The 16712-nt window shown below is 34.7% G+C and overlaps 1 protein-coding gene and 1 pseudogene across 4 annotated transcripts in view; one reads left to right on the top strand and one right to left on the bottom strand.

Moving 5' to 3' along the window:
• The window catches only part of ATM (ATM serine/threonine kinase), a 115657-nt gene that overhangs the window by 26614 nt on the left and 72331 nt on the right, over positions 1-16712 (bottom strand). For all 4 annotated transcript variants that reach the window (XM_019624133.1, XM_019624132.1, XM_019624130.1 and 1 more), the window contains exons 41-54: positions 15718-15805; positions 13007-13095; positions 12807-12909; positions 12065-12213; positions 10093-10197; positions 8751-8870; positions 5755-5989; positions 5083-5250; positions 3963-4076; positions 3048-3268; positions 2329-2536; positions 1258-1371; positions 725-883; positions 131-269 (exon numbers count right to left, since the gene is read on the bottom strand). In XM_019624133.1, coding sequence (XP_019479678.1) covers positions 131-269; positions 725-883; positions 1258-1371; positions 2329-2536; positions 3048-3268; positions 3963-4076; positions 5083-5250; positions 5755-5989; positions 8751-8870; positions 10093-10197; positions 12065-12213; positions 12807-12909; positions 13007-13095; positions 15718-15805 — 2012 coding nt within the window. The remainder of the gene's footprint in view (positions 1-130; positions 270-724; positions 884-1257; positions 1372-2328; positions 2537-3047; positions 3269-3962; positions 4077-5082; positions 5251-5754; positions 5990-8750; positions 8871-10092; positions 10198-12064; positions 12214-12806; positions 12910-13006; positions 13096-15717; positions 15806-16712) is intronic.
• Positions 10310-11664, top strand: LOC109371554 (60S ribosomal protein L30-like; annotated as a pseudogene).

Genomic DNA, 16712 nt, shown 5'->3' with positions numbered 1-16712 from the left:
GACCTTCAGATCTATAATTACAGTACTGCTGGTGATTTTAAACATATTTATATATTAGGCTCTGTAATTAATGTAGCCCTACAGGAAGTAACATAGCAAGAAAGAAACACCCATTCTTTCAAACACATACTTCTCAGAGTCTTCCACTGATTGGCATCAAAGTTTGCAAATATAATATAAGCATCACAAAGTGCCTCAACGTTTCTGACCATCTGAGGTCTCCTACTTTTGATAGTATGTATTATTTTGTTTGCAGCCTCAGTTCGATCCTATTAATAAAAAACACAAAAAAATATATAAGAAAATACCCAACACTTCAACTTTTCAGTTATAGTAACAAAAGGAAATAAATTTGTGCATACATGTAGACAATGAAGGACTATTATCCCTCAGATCCAAACAAAACAGTAACCTTATGAATGAAATACATGAAAGGTATAATAATCCCAAGAGTAAATGACTTGGGTGCCTTTCAAGATCTATTTCTTCTCTGCTCATTGCTGTGAGGGAAAAAAAGTGAAATATTATTGGTACCTCCTATGTTCTGAGAAATATTCAGGAATTCTGAACCAATTTTAGGGCCATCATAATAACAAAGGATTTACAAACTGAATATAGTCACAACACACATTCTTAGAATCCCTGAGACTTAAGAAAATAACATTTTGGGAAAATATGAATATCACCATTCAAAAAGTTACGTATGTTCACTCAATCCGAATACCTCATCAAGCTGAGAATTTTGTTTAGGTGCATTTTTAGTTATTCTGCTCCTTCTTGCTGCTTCTGGTTTGGTCAAAAATTCATCTTTGTTTGCATTTGCTAAGGCCAGTATAATAAACAAAGTATGATGCGGGTGCTCAGTAGATATTCTAGAGATGAGCTGGCAGAAAATGAAGAACTATTAGTTTTATTCAAACAAGCAAAAAAGTAGAAAATTCACAACACTTTTCATTTTGCTTAACATTTAGATATGTGCTACTGTACTAGATACTGTAGTGGGCGGAGTGTGTGTATGTGTGTGAGGTACGTGATCAATGAAGAGAGAGAAACTGAGAAACTGTACAGTGAGAGGACACAAAAGGAAACCTTTATTCCTGCCTTGTATAGCATAATAAACATGACTGAATAAAATTTTTTTGTATTTCCATTTTTTAGAATGGAACAGTAGCATATACTTTATATAGTATATAATAATATTAAAAAAATAATATTAAAAAAACAGCAATTGCTGTTTTGATTTTCAGGTTTACTTACATTATTGAGGACTTCATGAAATCCTAGGCCTCCCATCATCTTGGTCCCCATTCTAGCAGCCAATTGGTACATAAGAGGCAAAAATTTATATGATGGAATCTTCATCCCATCTCTCTACAATTAAGAAAATACAAAATTAAGAAACGATGTATTTCAAATAGTTTCACATCTGAATAAATAAATTATTCTAAGATAATGCTCCTCAACTAGCACAACCATCTGGTGGGTGTTAATAAAACTTCACTAACTATATTTTTTCACGTATCATTTATCTTATCTGGAAGTTTTTCTGATGGGTACTGTAGGTTGATTCATCAGTAAGTCATAGTATTTGATCCTAAATTAAATTGTATTCACAGAGGGAATACTTGGGACTACTTATATTCCAGTGAATCCAAGGAGGACAAATGTGAGTCTGAGGACTATGGTGATCTTGACTCCTGAGAAGTCAGTAATAAAATGGAATAACTATTATCCCCTATATGCCATAAGAAACAGGATTTAATGTGCACTAGTAGCAGAAACTGGTTGTACCTATTATGAGTCTTATCATTCTTTTCATCCAGAAGAACCATTTCATTTTTAAGTTTCAAACTGACTGTCTTTACATATATTGTTAACATAACTTTAATATCAGGTGTCATCAATAAAATCTAAGATTTTTAAATAAATACTTATGAAATACTGCTGCCTTGATATTTTCTTAAAAAATATACTTTTTTCCATTTACAAAAGTAATTTACTGTGAAAATCCCAGAAAAGCATAAAGCAGGGGGGAAAAAAATCCACTTGTGATTACATCATTTTTAATTGCTTTCCAAATCCTCCAATCTAGCATTCCGGGTACTTTCCTGTGGTACTTGAGGAGAAATAGGAAAAGACTGACCTAACTCTCTCATCTCCACATAAGCCTGCATCATTAGAGCTAATTAAGTACCTAGGTGTACTTGAACCCATGAGCACTGTACCAAGTGCTAGGATACAAAAAGTATACATAATCCATGACACTGAGGGTCTATGTCACAGGGAAGAATCACAGGAAAGAATATTGGGTTGAAAAAGACGACTTGCCTTCATCATGCCATTGACTTCAGGAACTCCAGAATTTTCAAGCCAGAGGGAACAAAGACGAAATATCCACGTATCATGTCCTTCTCCACTTAATAAGCAATTGATGTAATTTTCAACTGCTTTACACAGGAAACGTTTCCGATCCTCTTTCAGTGCCTGAAGTGCACATTCATCCAGTTCCAGTTCTCGCTGAACCTTCACTGTGTATCTTGCATTGGATAAAGGAAAATATAAAATCCATCAAATTTTATAAAACTACAAAATCATACGATATACAACATAAATGAAAAATCAGGTGTCCATCCCAGGAGAAAAAGTAAAATTCTAAGGATTATAAAGGGAACAAAATTACTTTTGGTTGTAAAGTAAGTTTGTGCAACTCAAAAGCTAACCTAGGTAAACCAAAGACAAAGTGGACTCTATGAAGGTATTTAGTTCACTTTATTTTCTACTTACACTAAAACATACCAAAGGTAGGCTTGAATGAAAGGTTTAATTATATCAAGATGTGTAGGTAACTCTTTTGTATTTAATTTCAACACCTATCTCTTTTCAACTATGATACCAACAAAAAGCAAAAAACAAAAAGCTAACATCCATATAGTCTACAATGAGCTTACAACCAGAGCATGAATTCATGCTCTGGTTCTATATATCTGTATATATACAGTCACTGCATATCTGTTTATCTTGTCACTTGTAGACACCTAGTTAGTTACCTATTGGTGGTCTGAATTTTATGTTCCCTAAGAAGGCCCACTTCCTCTTTGGCCCTTTTCAGGAGAGCTTGTTTGTTTTCAAATTCTGATGATTTCATGTAGTTTTCAATTCTCTGGTACTGAGTATCTGAGAACCGTGCTAAGGAGAGAAATGCCTTCATTTTTCCATTTCTGAGCTCATCATTGCTTTCTCCATCGTAATTTCCAGCAACTTCCACTGCCTTCAAGAAAACACAGTCCGTTTATATTATATATTTACAGATGCTAAATGCACCTAAAGAATCACTCAGGTCAAAGAAATAACTACACTAAAATTTAACTTATTTATGTAGCAGCTAAATTATATGAAGTACAGTGTTACCTTGACTTTTCAAAACAACTTTGATAGTGACAGCTAATATTTGTAAAGAACCATGCAAAAACAAAGGGCTCTATAAAATTTAAAGACAACCATATAATGCTTTTAATGTTACACTTGTTTAGTGAGATAACTATTTCCAAAATTAGTTAAACTAAAGGAATACGAGGGAGAAACAGGACGGCGGAAAGGACTAGAGCACTGTGCCTCTAGTCCTACTTGTAGGGAGGATGGGCTACAAATGAATAGTAAAGGCTGACTTGCATATTCCTTAACCAGCTAGTTATATACGTAAATAAACAGAGAAATTATCAGAAAACTTCTTGAAAGATGAGCTGGTAGTGGGGAGTAGAGCAAAGACACATTTCGGCTTACTTTTAAAATATGCTCCTTCTTTTGTAACATTCTGCCTTAAAGATTATATAGAGCTGCAACAGTAGCCATATATGGAGATGTGAAATCATACTTTTATTTACTTCTGAAATAAATTCGGCCTTGATGAAAAAACCAAGTATTCATGCTAAACAACTACCTTAAGGGTTGCTAGAAATTCTTACCTTTTCGAGATAGGTCTGCATGATGACTGCAGGATTTTCTAAGCAAGTTTCTGCCAACCAGTTGCCACAAACCCTCAGACATTCTGTGTATATGAGTTTTAGGTTGGGATCATTCTGCATACGAAAAGCAAAATCTTAAAATGTCATTATCAGAACTATACAAAAATATCTTCCATGTAGGGGGAAAAACAGGTTAAAATGTTTTTCTTTATCTGCTTTCACCATACCACTATTTTAATAATCCAGTATATACGAGTTAAGTTTATGAAATAATCATCCTTTACTGTTTACTATTATTGGAACAACTCACAATTATTGAGTACTTGTATATGCCAGGCACTTCCTAAGGGCTTTATGTATATTAACTCATTTAATCCTCATAAGAACCCTATGAAAGGAGTATTATTGACCTTAATTTGCAGAGCAGAAACGAAAACTGTAGTATAAAGAGGTTAGGCAACTGTAGGCAGCCAATCATCAGATTATACTGGCTCCTGGTGATTTGGTATAATGATGAATTCTCTAATAACGAAAGAAGTCATAAAAGTGCCCAATACCAAAAGTACAGTAAGTTGATATTCACTATTGTGACCACACCTTTTAACACTTCATGATTCTTACAAATGCCTCTATGCTGGAGATAAAGGTGTAGAAGCAACCAAGTTTTCAATAACTAGTAGGTAATGTTAGATAAAATATTATACATTATATTTTCAAAGTATTTGGACTGACAACCTAATTATTCCAACATGCTTTTTAAAAAACTTTTGTTCTTTCACACATTTCCTCTTCCTTTTTATTTCAAATTTATAGCAGCTATTTCATGTTTGTTTCACACATATCCTTGCATTCTATAAAGTTAAAAAGAAAGGCTCAGCATTAGAATAAATCACATCTACCACAAGATGGACTGGAAGAATTGTTGCAAATAGGAAAAATCAATATTTTCTAATCCTCTTTTACAAATATTAATTTTTCAGACTCTTTTTTATAATTTCTTGTTCATGGATCAGTAATTTCAAGGCTTTAATAAAATTGTGGATTTATTAAAAATATTTTAAAGCACAGTAATTTTTTTATAACAGTAAAATACTAATTCAGCCAATAAAAGAAAGTGAACCTCTGAACAACTGGCATCCAACTTCTTGATCATTTGTTTGAGAATACTCAGGGCAAGACTCTGCTCCTTTTTTGCCCAGAATACTTGTGCTTCCTCCAGCTGCCACTCAGAGACTCCACAACTAGTTGAATTATACTGTTTAATTTGAAATATTGCCCTTTCAGGAAGCTGAAATGAAAATGACATATGGGAATAAATACTTTTACTATTACTGCTACTATTAATAATGAAAGCAGTAACTACCATTCATCGAGGAGTTGACTATTTGTCAGAACTGTCTTAAGTAATCTCTACATGGCTTCCCCAGCCCCTATGTCTGCTTGTCTGTTTTTCTCATATACATGTGTATATATCTATGTATGTATATGTGTAGATGTATATGTATGTATACACACAATATATAAAATCACTGAATTGTTATCAATATAAGTTAAGTATCTTCTCATTTTATAACCAGGAAATTGAGACTTAGAAGAGGTAACTGCCTTGTCTAAGGCTCAAACTCAGGTCTAATTCTAAAATGGGAAACTTGAAACAATTACGCTATGCAATATTTTAATAGCGATCTCTGTCCCTCAATGACACTGCTTTTTTACTCATGTTTTAAACTATTTTCTAGGTAATAAAAGGCAAGGTCAAGAAGTGAGGTGATACAGTTTTAAATCCTATTACCTGAGTGTTCTTGAAAGTTCGGGCTAGCATGGAGAGCTCTACAAGGTGCTTGGTGAGAATGTCCTTAAAACATTCTCTTTGGGAGTTTGCCATTTCCTTTTCCATCAAGATCTCCAAAATGACTGTACGTAGAGCCATAATAGGCTCCTGAAAACTAAAATCACTGTCTTTGAGAAGCTGGGAGTGTTTCCACCACTTAATGTATACTTCAGAGAGTTGGCTATCTGTAACTGATCTGAAAGCAAAATCATTGAATTCACATAAGCAAGAGAAATGAAAAAAAGTACTGCTATTACACACGTTCTAAATATAAGATATAATATAAACAAGTTTTTACAGTAATAGGACTGGAACTTCTAAATAATCCAAAATAAGGGCCAAAGTATAGAAAGTTACAAACAGGCAGACCTCTGAGCGTGAGCAGAGAGGCCACAGATGATGAATATTTCTAAAGAGTTTCTTAAACATACTCTACAACCCTAGGGCCGGCTGAGTGGCTCAGTTGGTTAAGAGCTCGCTCAAGAGTTTGAGCTCTGAGCAACAGCAGTTCGAGTCAGCCCGAGCTGAGCAGCCGTGAGCTGCCAACAGGTGGCGGGATGGCTCAGCTAAAAAAAACAAACAAACAAACAAAAAAACCATACTCTACAACCTCACAAAGTACAGTCTTCTGAAATGAGAACCCATTTATCAAGCCTGTCACACCGAATGCCTACACCTCTAGTCCTGCTTCAATGCTCCATGCAGTAAAAAAGGACATGCCAGCAAGGAAATGAAGCCAACTCATTAACTACCTACTGTACCCACCAGGAACAGTGGACAACTCTATACATAACTGAAACTGTCACATAAGTCACAATCCAGTGAAAGAAATGCTGGCATGTGGCATGGGTTTCATACACCCACATTATTTATTAAAAGATGAGAAAATAGGGCCGTTTGAGTGGCTCAGTTGGTTAAGAGCTTGCTCAAGAGTGCGAGTTCTGAGCAACAGGGTCGCTGGTTCAATTCCCGGCCTGAGGTGAGCTGCCAACAGGTGGCAGGATGGCTCAGCTTAAAAAAAAAAAAAAAAAGAGAAAATGCATATTGTACAATTAGTTAATTTGCTTCCCAGATGTTTAAACTGAAGAAACACTGTCCAGTCCTTCAGGACTACTGTACTGAGAGAAATCAAGGTGAAGTAGGGAGACTAAGACGACAACAAGGTGCTGACTAGGAAATGGAAGCTCTTTTATAGTTGCTTGAAAAAGAGGGAATGACAAAAATTCGTAGGAACTAAAACTTTAAATCCTCCCAAAATGATCCTAGAACAGCATGTATCAAACTTCTTAATCTAAGGAACCCCTTTATGCTCTTACAAATTATTGAAGATTCCAATGAGCTTCTGTTTACTCGATTATATGTATTGATAATTACCATATTAGAAACTAAAACTGAGAAAAATTGAATGTATATTAATTTATTTTATAATAACAATAATAAATCTATTATATATCTTAAATAACATTTTTTTAAAATAACCATACTTCCCAAAACAAAATTTAGTGAGAAGAATGATACTGTTTTGCAAATCTCTTTGAAGTCAGGCTTAATATAACTGAATTCTCATCTTTGCTTCTGCATTTGGTTTGTTGTGACATGATGTTTTGGTTGAAGTACATGAAGAAAACCTACCCTTGTACAGATATGTAGTTGGGAAAGGGAGGACTATGTTAATAGTCTTTTCAGATTGTGGATATTTTTCTCTGCTACTTCACAAAAACTTCACTGTACCTCACGAGAACAGAGAAAAACAAGAAAATGACATCTTGATATAAGTATAAAGATAGTTTTGATTCATGGACCCCCTCAATAGATCTTGGGGCTCTCCATGAATCTCCATATCACAATGTCAGAACTACTGTCTTATGTTCTAAGTATTTGTTCACCAGCTTAATTAAACTTAACCCTCTGCCTCTCTTCTTTATAATTCCCTACCAGAGAAAGAGCCAGTATTACTGTTTAGGGGTTTCTTAAGGAATTCTATACTGTCTTTAGTTGAAGATCTCTTTCATTCAGAGGAAAAGCTCCTGGACTTGTGGCAGTAAGAACTACTAATACACTTATCAATGAAAGCAGAAAACGGATGTGTTCCTTTATTCTCTAGTTAGGAAGCACCACATAAATGGCTGTATCTTTGCCTATGTAATTTTGACAAAAAAGCATAGTATTTTCTGACTCTAACATTTCCTTCTCCCTTCTACTTACAAAGCATATTCCAAACTTTATTTTAGCATACTCTCTTTCCTTCCTCTTATAATAATAATAGTGACTTAGAATGGCAGGGCTAAAAGGTGTCCTAGAGGTGATGAAATATAAATGAGGAAAATGAGACCCACAGAGGTCGAGTGACTTTCTCAGGGTCACATAATCCAAACTTATATTCACAGCAACCTGAATAACTGTTTTATCTCATTTTCCAGTATTTCTGGATAACTTCCTTCTCACCATTATAAGAGGCAATCTCCCTTAAACACCTACTCCAAATTCACTAAGTCACTGAATAAAGACCACTGAATGTTTACTAAGAATCAGTCACCAGGAAAAAGCACTGGGGATACAACAATAAACAAGAGAATGGGCCTCACTTTTAGGGAGCTTCTAGTATAGCTCGGCAGAGTACACACAAAATGATACTGCCAATGCAGTGCTAACACAGGACAGAGAATAATGTGCTACAGCAAAAAACATGAGGAAACACTTTCATCTGGGTTAGAAAATGGAAAAATTTTGTTTTAAAGGGAAAAGCACAATAAAGCTCTATTTTTAAAACTTGACTTTTCGCAATAAATATTTTTTAAAAATGTTTATTTTAATAAGGGCACAGTTCATTAGGCTAGTCAACTCTTATCTTGATAAAATGAAAGAAACAAACCTGTTGGTCTCTTTTGATTTTATAAAGTCATATTGGTAACAGAAAGGCTGCAGTTGAGGATTACAAAGTCATATGAATCACATACCTTGAGAAAAGCTCCCCGATGTTTTCGAGCTCTCCAATGGCCTGCAATCTGCAAAGTGTGGGGTAGAGTGAGTACACAGACTCAAGGCTACCCTTACATAATTCCTCCACTTCTTTTACTCTAGTGACAAAAAAGACAATACACTCTGAAAATTTAGAAAAGGTTTTGAGGAAGATAAAAGTTCAAATCTGTTGTTAAAGAGTTCTCATCACACACAGGTTTTGATTTTGATCTAATAATGTTAATACTCATAAGCACCAGCATAACACAGTGAAAACGAAGTCAGCCTGGGAATCACAGACCTAAATCTGAATCCCGGTTCTGCCATTATGGCTCTATACCGTTTGCACATTGCTGGCTTCCTCTGAACCTAAGCTTTTTCACTTCCAGAATTATTTTGAAGATTAGAGAATACATATAAAAAGAACCTAGGAAAGTGGCTAGAACATAGTAAGCACCTCAGTGGTAGTAAATGTTATTTCTGTAATAAAATATAGGATTGATTAGGTCACTGACTACTGTTAAACATAAAACATGTTACATTTGTTTAGCCTGTTATAGGTAAGTACTTTGTGGTGCATTATCTCATTTGTGCCTCATAATAAGTCTATAAGTATTGCCCACTAGTCATCACTTTATAAAAAGAACACAAATGCTAAGAGGTAAATTCCTTACAAGTACTAGAGGAGACAAGATTAAAACTCTCAATGTAGTGGTCCAGAAAGAAAACAGAGGAGTGGGAATCAGCAAGGCTTTCTTGAGGGTTTAGCATAAAGAATTGACCTGGTGTCCCAAAGGGAATTTTTTTTTTTAAAGAAAGAATATATTTGAACCACATTAGCAAATACTATATTAATATCTATCTATCTATCTATCTATCTATCTATCTATCTATCTATCTATATGTTTGACAAATGTGCATTAAGAAACTACTTTAACATGTAACATTAAAAAACAAAGAATAGTTTTTCAAGATAATGGAAAACAATTTTTAAGACGGCACACCCACAATTCTTATAGAAACATGCTTGCCGAACACAAAACTCATCTCAGCACTCACTTCTTAGATGCACAAAAGCTATGAAACTGTTAATCACTGAATGGATATTTCCTCCCCCTTTCGTATTGTTTGAGTTTCAACACTTACTGATATGAATTATTTGTTAAACAGGGTAAGTTTTTGAGAGGAGGACGGGAATGCCAAGGAAACAACCTGACCATAGCCACCAAGTTCTTATCCCTTCACTGGTGTAAATCATTACATTGAAATCATTTGTCAAGTTTCAGAAAAGAAGCCATAACATTAAATGTTAAAATACAGTAACTTTTTTTTTTATAATACCTGGCATATTTGAGACTTTCATAAAATGTAGAGAATTCTCTGTCTCTTAGAGACTGCAAAGCATTGTACAATGATTCGTGGTAACTGGTTCCTTCTATTCCTTTGCTGTGAGATAATTAAAAACAAAAAATTTAAAAACAAAGAATCCTAGGACATGTATGTATAAATAATTTTACCAAAAGATAAAATTTTAACACTAAAATTAAGATTTCTCCATTTAAAACAATGTATTTCTAGAAATTTTGGTAAGAAATACAAAGAATATGGTCATTTAAATGCTTCAAGCAGAAAAAATAATTTCTCACTTATTGTGCCTGGTTTAAATATGCTATATTCTCATTTATTTATTCAATGAACACCTACTATGTGCCAGACACTAGGCACGAGGTTCTAGATGCAGGAGATCCATTAGTGGGCAATCATATCAGGAGTCCATTCTCATGGAGTTTATATTCTGGTTTGGAGAAGATGGGCAATAAGTATGGAAAATATCAGATAGTGAAAAGGGACATGCAGAAAATTAAAATAGGGTAACAAAACAGAATGACTGTGTAGCTATTTTAGAATGGGTGGTCTAGAAAGGTGTCTGAGATGTGATGTTATTAACCTAGAATCTGAATGATAAGAAGCCACCCACATGGTAACAGGGGAACAAAGATGATAAATGTAAGGGCGTTAGGTAGAAACAGACTGGCTTGACAAAAAAACACAGAGCGGGCCTATGTGGCTGGAATAGAATAGGCAAAGGGAAAAGCAGTGTATAGTGATTTTCAGAAGCAAGGAGGGACAAGCTCACGGAGTAAAGTGTTTTAAAAATATGAAAGCATACCTCTAATTTTATAGCAATCTAATAGTTTGAAATTTGAAAGACACTCCAATCAATGAAAATTTTTTTCCATGAAAGCAGTTAAACATGTAATTAATATGAGTTAATTTTTTGGAGTCCATATCAAAAGACTTATTAACATAAATATTAAATCTTTTATTAATTAGGTGTTTGGCTTTTCATTCAGAAACCATGGTGATCTTACATACAGGTTATAAACATTAACTTCTTGTGTTAGTGATTTAGCAGTATTTTTTTATAAAAGAAAATATTTCATAAATAAAGATAAGCAGTCTTTTGTGTACCAGCCAGCCAATAAAACTGCTATCTAGCCTTGTCTTGCTCCCTGGCCATCTCGGTGGCTGCTCTTGGTTGGGGCTGTCCCACACTTAAGCAGGAAGATGGTAACCGCTAAGAAGATAAAAAAGTCACTGGAGTCGATCAACTCTATGATTCAGCTTGTTGTGAAAAGAGGAAAGTACCTGCTGGGGTACAAGCAAGACTCTGAAAATGATCAGACACAGCAAAGCAAAACTGGTCATCCTCTCCAACTGCCCAGCCTTGAGGAACATCTAAACAGAGTACTACGCCATGTTGTCCAGGACTGGTGTCCGTCACTACAGTGGCAATAATATTGAATTAGGCACAGTGTGTGGAACTACTACAGAGTATGCACACTGGATATGCCTGATCCAGGGGATTCTGATATCATTAGAAGCATGACATAACAGACTGGTGAAAAGTAAATCATGCAAAATTTTTCTTTAATAAAACTGGCCAGAGCTTGTTTAAAAAAAAAAAAAAAGTACTATCTAAAATGTGACAGGGAGTAGGGAGGGAAATGCCCATATTTTCTTTGGATTTATAAATAATAACTGAGAAGATTCTCATGAAAAAATATTTACATTTCTATTTTTAAATATATTTTGGGGTTGGGGGTGGAGTTGCCCTTATGGAAGAAGTGAGTGAAATTCAAGCCTAGGTACATTAACTGCTTATTGCTGTCTTATTTAAGCATTTAGGCATCTATAGCTTCCAGGATCTAAAAAACATAAAAACAACTCGAGTTATGTTCATATAGCAAGATAAAAACAGTGTTATTGTTTATAACTAGAGAAATGGCGATAAAAACATCAGAGTTCATACTTGACAGAAACACAATGGTCCCATTGCATATTTCTCCATGCTGCTTGGTAATGAAGTTCCTGTAGTTCAGCACACCACTCTTTATATTCATGATCTAAGCCTTTCAAATAAACAGAAAGAATATGGCAGAGTCCCAAATTCTGCAAGGCCTGAGCAGTTTGAAAAAAAAGAAAAAAAAGATGAAGTAATCAAAGATAACAGAAAAGTAGAGGGGGTCAAAAAACGAAACATGAAAAGTAACTTCAAAAAATTTTAATAGTGCACAATATATCACTTAAAATTCCAAAATATATGTTACTATGTTCCACCAAAAATGCAAAAGATTCTAACATTTGATGGAAGAATGGCTCAGGAATATTAGCCAGTAATAGAAATATTAGCTAAGAAATATTAGCCAGTAACAGAAATGATAGCTTCTAATGTAAACAATGAGAAATAGTTTATATGAGATATTCTAGGTGAAGGACATAATTCACTACTTGGTACACTGTACAGAATCAAGAAATGTCTTCTACTGTCAGCTAACAAGATTATGATCAACAAATCTACACTATCTTTTAATCAGTGGTATGTCCAATTTGCCTGTGTAATTCCCCTGAGCTTTTAGCCCAACATCGAAAAACAGGTAATTTTTAGTCTTAGCTATAAAGTTCATATGGCTGTGTAAATATTCCACTGACATACTGAAATAATCTCAGCATTACTTTTATAGTGATTTACCAAAGCAGAGAAAAAAAAATACCTGAATTATTCCTGCCTGGCGGGTTGAAGAAGAGATTGCTGTCTCAAGGTCATATGTTACTAGGGCTTTCCCCCACATTGCTTCATGTTCATATGTTCTTAGTCTATAATTAAAGATTTTCAAAATACCTTTGAGTTCTACATGCATGTAACTCCTTCACAAACACAATTACTATACCATTACCTAGAAAAATGCATTACCTGGTAAGGGGTTGTAACATTTTCCCTCCACCACAGCCATATAGACTATCTGGCTCTCCTATACTTCTGTAGATTTCCAAGAGCAGATCCTAAAAATAAGGAAACAACAAAAACTGAAGAGGAAAAATATCACTTTATGAATTTAGCAAGTAGGAAATTATATCATTACCAACATGTAACTCTCAACTCTAAATGCTATGTCAGAAAAGTAAAATACAATGATATTAAAATATATACTAAAGATTTGAACTAGCAACACAACAAACTGATCCCAGACAACAGAATGACTATGTACACTGCTAGAGAAGAACTGCTCACAATTTCATAAATTAGATAACAAATAAACCCCAACCTACCAGACTTTTAATACAATAAAAAGTAATCATAAAAACAAAACCAAACAATCCTGTCAACAGCTAAAACTATCAATGGGAAAATGACATTCTGAAGTTAAGTTTGAGTCTTGAAAACTGCATGTGGTAAAAATAAAGGTCATCAGTTTTTCTTTGGAAGAAAACTTAAAATTGTATTATGTTATAATTGGTAAAATGTGATATAAAAAAGTGGTTTGAAGATTCAAATCTTTGATGTAAAATTTACAAAGGAAAAATTAATTCTGCTTAAAAATCATCTCAGTAAAATAAAAATAGAAAATTAAAAAAGTTAGAAACTGTATTCCATAAAAAAATTGCTCAAGCAATTTAACTGCCTTCATGGTGCTTGGCTCTCGAGAATATATCCTAAACACAAATTCATTGATAATGGCATAATTCTATAATTGCAATTAAATTGTATTCATAAACACGAAATCAAGCCCTCAGTGTTGGGACATTCAGTTCCTAAGCCTAGCATAGTGCCTGGTACACAGAAAATACTCCAAAAACTCAGTAAAAGAGGATAAGACTATAAAGAAGCAAAAAAAATGGAAAGAGAAAAAACAGGAGAATGAAATAAAAAAGTAGATAGAACATATTTCAAGCAAGGCATGGTTGATGGTGTTAAGTTTAATGAAACATTAAGGAAGATGTTGAATGAAAGACTTGGTGGGCTGGCTGAGTAGCACATTGGTTAAGAGTTGGCTTGGGACGTCAGAGGGCCCAGTTCAGATCCCACATATGAGGGCCAGTGACACTGCCCTCCACAGCTAAGATGCTGAACAACAGCTCAACCTGGAGCTGGGCTGCCGTGAGTAAACAGTGATGGTGTAGGCTGCAGCCCCTGCTGCAGTGGGTTGCCATGGGCTACCATGTGTAGCCAGCAGCCAGTGTGAGTGGCCAGCAGCCGCAGTAAGTGGTGACTAATCTGCCTCGCCTGATCTGCCTCGCCCGGGAAGAGCGCAATGATGGAGCCAACTTGGGCCAGTGAAGCAACGTCCTCCACAACTAGACTGAAGAACAAAAGGACAGCAACTTGTCTGTTCCCCTTCCCCCAATTCCCCAGCGCTGTTCCCATTCCCCAATTCCCCAATAAAAATCTTAAAAAAAAAAAAGAAAGACTTGGTAACACGAAGTTTATGGGTGACATTAGCAAGTGCTACTTAAGTAGAGAGTGGAAGGAGAGGAAATGGGAGACAGCAAATACAGGTAACTCTTTCACAAAGTTTGGCTGTGAAAGGAAGAAAAAAAGGGTGACACCTAAAAAAGAGAGACCACAGGGAAAAGGGAAATGATTTTGTGTTAGTTGGAAGGAGAACTTTTTTTTTTTTTCACCAGCTGAGCCATCCTGCACCCCGTTGGCAGCCCAGCGGCAGCTCAGCTCAGGCACAGCGCCACTGGCCCATGTGGGAATCGAACCTGTGGCCCTGCTGCTCAGAGCTCACGCTCTTAAGCTAACTCAACCAACTGAGCCACTTGGCTGGCTCCAGAAAGAGAATATTATTTTTAATAGGAAAAGTATGAAAATGTTTGAATATGTTGAGAGGGAGCACAGTACAATAAAAAATAAATTATCTGAGAAAGTTGATGAAAAATAAAGCACAGGAAGAAGGATTAGTCTTAGACAGAAGGTGAAACTCTCTCCTTTAACCAGAGTAGATAAAAAGTTACAATGGGAGCAAATGAAGGGAGATTTCTGTTTGATAGGAGGCGAGACTTCCTATCTGTGCCAGTTTTCTCCAAGAAATAGGAGGCAGGCTGAAAGCAAAAGCAGAGAAGATCAGAGGTTCAGGCAAAGTGGGAAAATTGAGGTTGTCATTTTAGAGGCATGAGTTGACCAAAGAAATTCAGTAAGAATGAGACAATTTAAGAGTAGATAGATATTAAGAAATTTATAGAAGAAGCAGTCTGCCTGCCTTGAGATCTGACATATAATAAACAAATGAATAAATATTTAATTTAATAAATATAATAAATGTTAATAATAAATGTTAAGTGTTACAAGGAAAATGAACAGGGTACTGTGGTAGAAAATACTTGGTATGAATTCGCCCTATGAAATAAGGTGGTTTTATTTCCATCTTTCAGGTAAAGGAACACAAGTGTGGAAAGGTTAAGTGATTTGCACAAAATTATCAAATTCAGTGGTAGAGTGAGGATTACAAATCAAATCTGTCTACTTCAAGGCCTTAGCTTCAAACCATGAATTTATGTATATGACGTTCAGTCCAAAAAATAAGTTCAGTTTGAACATCAAATGACATCTATATGGCCTCTATAACAAAATAATCCAAAATATAAAATATTATCACAAATAATAGGGCCTATAATATTTACCTGTAAACTTATTCCAGTTTCTTCTTTGCTTTTTTCACTCAAACTAGAAATAGTTGTACTTTGGCTTCCTTCTTCAAATGTAAGATTTCTGTTTGTCACAGAGCACATTTTTTAATGAGAATATACTATTTTGATGCTTGTTAATACACATATTATATAGACTTTCATGGAAAAACTACTAAGGTCACAAATAAAACATGGTGAATAGTTTTTACTTTAAAACATAATAGATACCATATTGGCCTAGAATGGAAAATTTGTGAATATTAATTCTTTCAATGAGAATTACATTTTAATAATAATCTCATATATGGGAAGGCTATATGCCAATATATGCTTATTTATATAAACAGGCCTATTTAAAAATAGAGCAGCTGATCCCCAATTCAGTTCCTAAATGTTCTGCCAGTGGTTTTACCTAAAGTTCAACTTCATTAATAATCACAAGCATACAAATCAAGACCACATTGAGATACCACTTAACACCTCATAAACTGACAAAAATTAAGAAGTCTGAGCATATTAAATATTGAGAAAGAAGTGGATCAATAAGATCCACTTACACCCAAGATTATAATACTAGTTAGTGACAGTAGGATTAGAACTCAAGGTTTGTTACTCCAAGGCCTTAGCTTTAAACCGTGCATTTATACACATGACATACAGTCCTATGAGTAATTTCAATTCTAAAATCATGACAGCTACACAGTATCTATGACAATAATAATCCAATGCATAAAATAAATATTATCAAAAGTGATAGTGCCTCTGTTATTTACCTATAAACTTATTCTAGTCTCTTCTTTATTTTTTTCACCCAAACTAAAAATAATTGTACTTTGGCTCCTTCTTCAAATATAAGGCTTCCTACTGATCCACATTTCTGAGAAGGATGCAAATTGGTAATAACCACTTGAAAAAACTCTTTGGCACTATTTTATAAGGTTAAAAATTTTCATACCCTACATCCTAGTAATTCTACACTTACATATGTA

The sequence above is a fragment of the Hipposideros armiger genome, unplaced genomic scaffold (genome assembly GCF_001890085.2).
Source record: "Hipposideros armiger isolate ML-2016 unplaced genomic scaffold, ASM189008v1 scaffold_580, whole genome shotgun sequence".
In the NCBI taxonomy this organism is placed as follows: Eukaryota; Metazoa; Chordata; class Mammalia; order Chiroptera; family Hipposideridae; genus Hipposideros; species Hipposideros armiger.
The sequence above is the reverse complement of the archived record's forward strand: the minus strand, read 5'-3'. Positions and strand labels throughout refer to the sequence as shown.